This window comes from Stenella coeruleoalba (assembly GCF_951394435.1).
Source record: "Stenella coeruleoalba genome assembly, chromosome: X".
Taxonomy (NCBI): domain Eukaryota; kingdom Metazoa; phylum Chordata; class Mammalia; order Artiodactyla; family Delphinidae; genus Stenella; species Stenella coeruleoalba.
The window spans coordinates 119,553,629-119,562,212 of NC_137152.1; the positions used below are offsets into that span (position 1 = coordinate 119,553,629).

An 8,584-nucleotide genomic window follows, 5' to 3' on the forward strand; every position below is an offset into this window, starting at 1 on the left:
GGGCGGGGTCTCAGAGAGGCTAGGGAGGGGGTATAAGGGTCGGGGTGTCTGGTGAGCAAGGTAGAGATTCCCAGGTCCTCCGTGGAGTCAAGGTGAGTGCCCTGAGGGAGGACTGAGGAGAGCCTGGACCCCAGAACAGAGTTGGCCCTGGGAGGCCATAGGGCGGAATGAGCACGTCCAGCACTTCCTGACATCCGGGTCTCAGAGACGCTGGGGAGGGGAGTACGGGGCGGGGTCTCAGAGAGGCTAGGGAGGGGGTATAAGGGTCGGGGTGTCTGGTGGGCACGGGAGAGAATCCCAGGTCCTCCGTGGAGTCAAGGTGAGGGCCCTGAGGGAGGACTGAGGGGAGCCTGGACCCCAGAACAGACCTGGCCCTGGGAGGCCATAGGGCGGAATGAGCACGTCCAGCACTTCCTGACATCCGGGTCTCAGAGACGCTGAGGAGGGGGAGCACGGGGCGGGGTCTCAGAGAGGCTGGGGAGGCAGTATAAGGGTCGGGGTGTCTCCTGGGCACGGGAGAGAATCCCAGGTCCTCCGTGGAGTCAAGGTGAGTGCCCTGAGGGAGGACTGAGGGGAGCCTGGACCCCAGAACACAGTTGGCCCTGGGAGGCCATAGGGCGGAATGAGCACGTGCAGCACTTCCTGACATCCGGGTCTCAGAGACGCTGAGGAGGGGGAGCACGGGGCGGGGTCTCAGAGAGGCTGGGGAGGCAGTATAAGGGTCGGGGTGTCTCGTGGGCACGGGAGAGAATCCCAGGTCCTCCGTGGAGTCAAGGTGAGGGCCCTGAGGGAGGACTGAGGGGAGCCTGGACCCCAGAACACAGTTGGCCCTGGCAGGCCATAGGGCGGAATGAGCACGTGCAGCACTTCCTGACATCCGGGTCTCAGAGACGCTGGGGAGGGGAGTACGGGGCGGGGTCTCAGAGAGGCTAGGGAGGGGGTATAAGGGTCGGGGTGTCTGGTGAGCAAGGTAGAGATTCCCAGGTTCTCCGTGGAGTCAAGGTGAGTGCCCTGAGGGAGGACTGAGGGGAGCCTAGACCCCAGAACAGAGTTGGCCCTGGGAGGCCATAGGGCGGAATGAGCACGTCCAGCACTTCCTGACATCCGGGTCTCAGAGACGCTGGGGAGGGGGAGCACGGGGCGGGGTCTCAGAGAGGCTGGGGAGGGAGTATAAGGGTCGGGGTGTCTCGTGGGCACGGGAGAGAATCCCAGGTCCTCCGTGGAGTCAAGGTGAGGGCCCTGAGGGAGGACTGAGGGGAGCCTGGACCCCAGAACACAGTTGGCCCTGGCAGGCCATAGGGCGGAATGAGCACGTGCAGCACTTCCTGACATCCGGGTCTCAGAGACGCTGGGGAGGGGAGTACGGGGCGGGGTCTCAGAGAGGCTAGGGAGGGGGTATAAGGGTCGGGGTGTCTGGTGAGCAAGGTAGAGATTCCCAGGTTCTCCGTGGAGTCAAGGTGAGTGCCCTGAGGGAGGACTGAGGGGAGCCTAGACCCCAGAACAGAGTTGGCCCTGGGAGGCCATAGGGCGGAATGAGCACGTCCAGCACTTCCTGACATCCGGGTTTCAGAGACGCTGGGGAGGGCAGTATGGGGCGGGGTCTCAGAGAAGCTGGGGAGGCAGTATAAGGGTCGGGGTGTCTTGTGGGCACGGGAGAGAATCCCAGGTCCTTCGTTGAGTCAAGGTGAGTGCCCTGAGGGAGGACTGAGGGGAGCCTGGACCGCAGAACAGAGTTGGCCCTGGGAGGCCATAGGGCGGAATGAGCACGTGCAGCACTTCCTGACATCCGGGTCTCAGAGACGCTGGGGAGGGCAGAGGGTAAAACGTCAGGTCCCTGGTGGACTAAGGTTAGGGCCCTTAGGCAGGACTGAGGAGACCCTGAAGGAGGACAAAAGGGACCCACCAGATCACCGCCCTTGCAGGTGGCCGTGGGAGGCCCCGGGGCGGGATGCGCACGGTAGGCCTGTCCTGACGTCCTGACGTCAGGGTCTCGGAGAGACTGGAGACCTGGTATAAGGAGCAGGGACTCACACCGGCAGACGGGACAATCCCAGGTCCTGCCCAGAGTCCAACCTGCACGCGAGGAAGGAAGGACTGAGGACGTTAGACCCCGACACAGGGAGGGATCCTTTGCCCTTCCACAGGGGCCTTGGAGGCGCCAGAGCGCGGTCAGCAGATGAGATGTTTCCTGACCTCTGGGTCGGGGTCCTCAGGAGGTCAGGTGTTTGGTGTGAGGGGTGAGCCTTCAGGTCCGCAGAGGGTGGACTCCCAGGACCCCGAGGGAGGACTGAGCAGACCCCCAGCCCTGGAACAGGGGCCTCAACAGAAACCTGCCCCTGTGGTCAGCGCTGGGAGGCCAGGCAGGATGTGAGGAGGAGGTGAGGACCCAGCATCTCCCCATCCTAGGACCCTCGGGAGGCCCTGGGCAGGTGCGGCCACCTGTGGGGCCCCCTCACTGCTTTCTGTTCAGATTCGGGGTCCTGTTCTGAGTTTCCCCTCCGGCCTGCAAAGGGGAGGGTCCAGGCCCTTAAGGGGAACAGTGAGCACGACGAGCGACCCCGAGGGGACCACCCACCCCAGAACTCAGCACTGGGGGGACCTCACAGAGTCCGGCCCAATCCTCCTACCAGCACCGAGGCCCAGAGCTGTGCCACAGTGTACACAAGAGGTGCGCCCTCCATTCCTCTTACAGGGGCTCCAGGAACCGGGAGGCGAAGGCCCAGGTCTGAGGACCGTGTCCTCAGGGCACAGAGCAGAGGAGGCCCAGGCAGCGCCAGGAGCCAAGGGGAGGTGCGTGCCCTGAGTGTGTACCCAGGGGCTCCCCCTCCCAGAACAGAGGGGACCCCACAACACCCAAGTCACCCCACCGCCCTGTCAGCCCCAGAACCTGGGGCCGTGCTGGCTGCACCCTGAGGAGCCCCCTCACTTCCTTCTTCAGGTTGGCAGGGGACAGGCCACCCGGGAGGAGCGCCCCTGTGAGGCCCGAGGGCAGCCCTTGAGACGAGACCTGTAAGTGGTCTTTGTCAGGGCTGCCCAGGGTGCCTTTCTCCGCCGAGGCCGCTCACACCCCCTCTCTTCCCCAGGTACGAGGTCCCCTGCCCACACTCCCGTGGGCGGACCGACCCCAGTGATCAGGCCCCCGGTCGAGATGAGTGAGCTCCGCCAGCCTGAGGCCGACCTTGAGGCCCCAGTCCCGGCCCAGGGTCCTGTGGAGGCGCCGCTGCTGGGGGCTGCGGGGGAGGAGGCCGCATCCCCCTCGTCCTCCGCCTCCCCTGGCGCCCCCTCCTTCTCCGCCTATGCCGATCCCTTGTCCCGCGAGGCACTTGTTGCGCTGATGGCTGACCTGGTGGGGTTCCTGCTCGTCAAGTTTCGTACCGGGGAGCCGACCTCCGAGGCGGAGATGCTGAGTACGGTCGTCCGGGAGCATCGGGACCACTTCCCCGTGGTCTTCCGCCTCGTTTGCGAGTGCGTGCAGCTGCTGTTTGGCGTGGACGTGAAGGTGGTGGACCCCCGCGAGCGCACCTACGTCCTGGTCCCCACCCTGGGCCTCACCTGGGATGCAGTGCTGAGCGACTGGCAGCGCACGCCCGCGGCCAGCCTCCCTCTGCTGGTCCTGACCATGGTCACCCTGTTTGGTGACCGCGTCCCTGAGGAGGAGGTGTGGGGAATGCTAGGCACCCTGGGGTTTTGTGGCGGGAGGGAGCTGCTCACCGAAGTGTGGGTGCAGACGGGCTACCTGAAGTACCGGCAGGTGCCCCACAGCGACCCTGCCCGCTACGAGTTCCTGTGGGGTGCCCGGGCCTACGCGGAGGCCAGCGAGTGTCAGGTCCTGCAGCATCTGCTCAGGATCAATAGCATGGCTCCCAGGTTCTTCCCATCCGTGTCTGCAGGGAGTGTGAGCGATGAGGAAGAGGGAGCCTGAGCCAGTGCAGCAGCCAGTCCCACGTCCAGCAGCTTCTCCCGTGGGGCAGGAAGGGGGGCTGATCCTTCACTCTGAGTTTGAAGAGGGAGCGGTCAGCCTTCTAAGCAGTGAGAGCCGGGCGAGTTGGGGGAAGCCGGTGTGCAGCATTTTGGGTTCCTGTTGTGTATGTTGACATGGACTTCCATGTCTGTTTTCTTTAGGAATTTTTCAAATGTTGGTTCTTTGAATAGAAGACTAAACAAGCTTCAGTGTCTAACTTTGTGTATGACGTTAATCCCACAGGTATTTGCACTAATTCAGTTCAAGAACAAGAGTTTTGCTGTTTTGTAAGAGAGGTTGGGAAATCTCCCAGTTCGTTTTGTGACCGTGTACAAGATAACAGGGAATTGGAATCAGAACTGCTCTGGAAAGGTGGAAGTACTTAGCAGTGCTATAGATGGGAGAAGAAATAGAAAAATAAGAGTCATTGTTGTTCCAATTCTTGCTTCCCTGTCTTGTCTGTCATTCTGTAAATAAAACGAACTATCTCTGTTGAGTTGGATTTGCACGGGTATTTTAAGACAGTAGGAGAAGGTTCATCTGCGTCAATAAGCCCCCTGCCCACTGGCTTGTTTATTCCGCAGACCTCCACGGAGCCTCTGCTCTCCGGAAGGGCCTGTGTTAGTAGCGGGAACGCTAGGAAAAGCAGGACACACCCACACCTAGAGTGATGGTCTAGGAGCCACTGTCACACGAGGAAGGTGGTGAGACGTCCCCTAAGTCCCACAGAATAAGACAACATGGGACGAGGCGGTGGGGCTCCAGGAGCGAGCCCTGGAGTGTTAAGTGCCCCGAGCCAGGGCACTTCGGGCCTTTGGGAAGTGGGGGTTCCTTCTGTGGGAGGTGATGGTGATGAAGCTGGGTGGTGGCAGCAGCCGGACATGCAGAGGGTGTGTCTTGGGTTGCAGGGGAAAGTCTGAAATGGGACATTGCTGTGAGATGTCCTTCCGGGTCGTGGATGAAGCCGAGAGAAGTCTCGCCCTGGGGCAGGAAGGAAGGGGTGCTGGCTCTTGTTGCATTGCAGTGGGCCACAGTGAAGAGGTAGGTGTTTCATAGCCGCCATCTGCAAGGATTTCCAGAGAAATGAGGGTCTTGCTCTTTGAAGCCCTGCTCGGTATTCCCGGGGCTGGCCCTCCTCTCCCTGCCCTGGGAGAGCCAATTACCAACTGTATGGAAACGACCATTTTAGTCACCTGGAGTTTCCTTTGGCCACTTGTGAGCAAGGTCTAGATTTCAGTGGGATGAAATGAATGAAAATAGGGGGTTTGAAAGAAGAGAGGCTGCCGAAGTGGAAAGGAGTCGCCGTGTGACTGGAATCCTGGGAGCTTCGCGTGAGCTGCACCCAGCTGGGGAAATCACCACCCTTCCCTCCATGCCGACAGACACACACACACTCACACACACACACACACACACACACACATACACATCCAAATTGAATAATAAATCCTCCAGGAGTAAAACACACAGAACAGCAATTTTGACTGGTTTTCTATTCCGTTTCCTATGGAGCTGCAAATTCTCTGAGATGTCATGAAAAGAAAGCAATTTCCAGAGGGGAGAAGGACAGAGTCTGGGATCAGAATAATACTAGAAATAAGTCCTAGCCACTAAGAAGCAACGTCCGCCAGTGTCCCCGCGTTCAGGCAGGTGCAGAAATATGGCGGCATCAGAGACCCACAGGTTTGGGCTGTGACCTGGCATCGAAAGGAAGAGGCAACTCCTGGGCCTAATGGGATTGGGAGGTCACTGCAGTGGGAGGTGCAGACGGCGCCGGGGGCTAAAGAGGCAGCCCTCCCTGCTGAGCGCCGTACGACAACGTGAACATTACGTGGGATCCTGGATTTGAAGCACCTGCCATATAGCAGGTGGGCACTTGGAAAAGGTGGAGAATTTCAGGGCCAATGGAACCTGCTCAGACACTCCTGCCGGAAAAGAAGGGGATTTTGTCATCACAAATGGTAAGCACTCCCGGGGGAAAGCAGGGATTCCTAGTGCCCGTTCGTGCAGTGAACTGACTGATGGGGGGCAGTGCTAGCCCAGGGACGGCCGTGGCAGGCGGCGCAGCAGCGGCCGGGACACGCCAAGAGCGCCCCAGGGACATTCAGGGAGACACTTTTCAGGGGGGCAGCAGCGCCCTCCCCAGTAGACTCTGGACGAGCACACATCACCCCGGCACACAGCCAGTCCTGACCAGGGCGGCGCAGGGCACACGGGAGCTGCTGCCCATCAGCGGGAAGCTCTGACGTTCTCTACGTGCGCTGAGCCTGCCCCCTGAGGGGCTGGTGTGAGTTGTCTCAGCCGTGGCCCTGTTTCCCGAGAAGCCCCCATTCCCCAGCCCCAGCTAACGTCTGCTCTGAGCTCCAGCCTCCTTGGCAAAGGGCTGACCTCCTGCCTGGCTCTCGCCTACCCTCCTCTGTGGCAAATATCGCCGGCTGCTGCTTTAGGGGCCTTTGTGAGCAAGTGCGGGGCCCGGGCCTGTGCCTGTCCGTGGTCCCTGAGCTGGGGCTGGGCACAGGGATAGGGCTGGGTTGGTGGCGGGATGCAGGGTGTGAAGCCAAGTGACATTCACAAGACAGCAGCAGGGTGTAAAGCCACGTGTGAGCAAGCATCCAGGAGGAGGGGCATCCGCAGGGCCCTGAAGGGCACAGACACTCACGCCCCGTGGGGATGCGGAGAGCCCTCCAGCCCGGCGGTCCCCGTGCTTTGAATGCAAGCTTGCCGCCTGCCTGACAGCCAGTGTGCCCGGGGAAGTGAGCCTGCAGGAGAACGTGGGGCCACCACGCCGCTGGGACAGAAGGGAGCAGAGTGGGCAGTGGAAGGAGAGAGCAGGGCCCAAGCCTGGGCATAGGAGCCGCCTTCAGAGGGCCGTGCCTCGGACCCCCACGTCCGGGACCCTTCTCCATCCTCACGCCCTCAGTCCTAGACCCTCACCCTCCTCCCTGGCCCTCGTGTCCATTTCACGAGAGATGGTGACCTGATGGGGCTGGGGAGGCCACGTGGGCAGAATCCAGTGTCAGGCTCTCATGGGCACTAATGCCCGGCTTCCCTGTGTTTTCTCCATTATGTGGCCTGAGGCGTCAGGTAGTAGGACCCCGTGGAGGACAGCTGAATCCCCCTTGACTGTTGGGGAGACAGGTCAGGCCAGTGCGGGGATGGGTCTTTGCACGCATATGATGCTTAGCTTGAATAAGAGTCCTTCTAGTGACAAGCTGATCAAATCATGGAGACTCCCTACGCCTCGATTTCTCCATCTGTAAAATGGGCCTCCTAACAGTACCAGGCAAAAGCATTGGTGTGGGTTTCCCCATGATGTGACCTGCTTGTAAAAAGCCTGGGCCAAATGAAGTGGTCGGTGGCTGTAGCTCTTGTTACTGAGTGTGTAAGAAGGATGCGCCCTCCCCCATGTTGTGAGGATTCCCGACCAGTGCACGTCTTGGGATCCCCGCGTACGTGGGTTAGTGCAGTTTTTCTTTCCTCGTGAACATTTGTTGTCAGAATGCTTGGGCTCGCCTTCCTCGTCTTCTCGCTTGTCCCCGTTCAAGATGAGGCGGTTGATCTGAGGTGTCGCCTCCATTGGAACACGGGTGTTTGCAGCTTTAGGTCCCAAGTGCCTCTTTGGCCGCGTGCCATAAGTCCTGGGGCCTTTGGTATGTGTTTTCTTCATTTCGAAGTATTTTCTAGTTTCCCTTGTGATGTCTTGTACGTTCCCTGGGCTATTGTTATGGACTGAACTGCGTCCCCCCAAAATTTGCATGTTGAAGCCCCAATCCCCTAGAACCTCAGAATGTCACTGTGGCTGGAGTTAGTGGTTCTTAGGTTGAAATGAGGCCATTAGGATGAGGTCTAATCCAAGATGGCTGGTGCCCTTGAGGGAAGAGCGGATCAGCACACGCAAGGAGAGAAGGCAGGGGCTGGGGGTGCGTGCACAGAGGGTGACCACGTGAGGGGCGGTAAGAGCCCGGCCACCTGCAACCAAGGAGACCGGCCGCAGTACAAGCCACCCCTGCTGGACCCTCCCTCTCGGCCTCCTGGTCGGAACCACCGTGAGAATCTGTGTCTGCTGTTTCAGCCCCTCATCCTGTGCTGTGGGATTTGGCATCGTCCCAGACTAATGCGGTTATTTGGGGACGCACGGCTCAATTTCCCTCTCTTTGCAGATTTCCCACATTTCCTTCTGTTATTGAGGTCTAATTTCACTCTATTTTGGCCAGAGGACATACTTTGTATGATTTCAGCCCTTTTGTTTGTATCCCCTTAAGTTTACTGAGGGATGCTGTGTGGCCTGACGCGTGGAGTACCCTGGAGAACGTTCTAGGTACGCTTGACGAGCACGTGTCTACTCTGTTCTTGGGGCTAATAGCCTACACATGTCATGAGACCTAGTCTTTGTACAGTGCTGTTCAAATCTGTGATTCCCGTACTGCGGTGCTGTCTGGTCGCTGTACCCATAATGAAAGCAGGCTGTGTTAGTCTGCTTAGAGCTGCCATAGCCAAGTCCCACAGAGGAGGTGGCTAAAACTACAGAAATGTACTGGGTGCCAGTCCTGGTGGCTAGAAGTCCAACATCAACTGGCTGGAAAGTGCAGTCTCAGGTGAGGGAAGGCGTCTCTTCCTGGCTCG

The 8,584-nt window shown here is 59.6% G+C and overlaps 1 protein-coding gene across 1 annotated transcript; it reads left to right on the forward strand.

Moving 5' to 3' along the window:
* Positions 1-3,148: 3,148 nt before the first annotated feature.
* Positions 3,149-4,506, forward strand: LOC307180671 (melanoma-associated antigen 8-like; the record flags this gene model as incomplete). Its single annotated transcript, XM_079911037.1, has 1 exon — positions 3,149-4,506. One exon carries the CDS (start codon positions 3,149-3,151, stop codon positions 3,920-3,922), a length of 774 nt encoding a protein of 257 aa, XP_079767163.1. The 3' UTR covers positions 3,923-4,506.
* Positions 4,507-8,584: the final 4,078 nt, after the last annotated feature.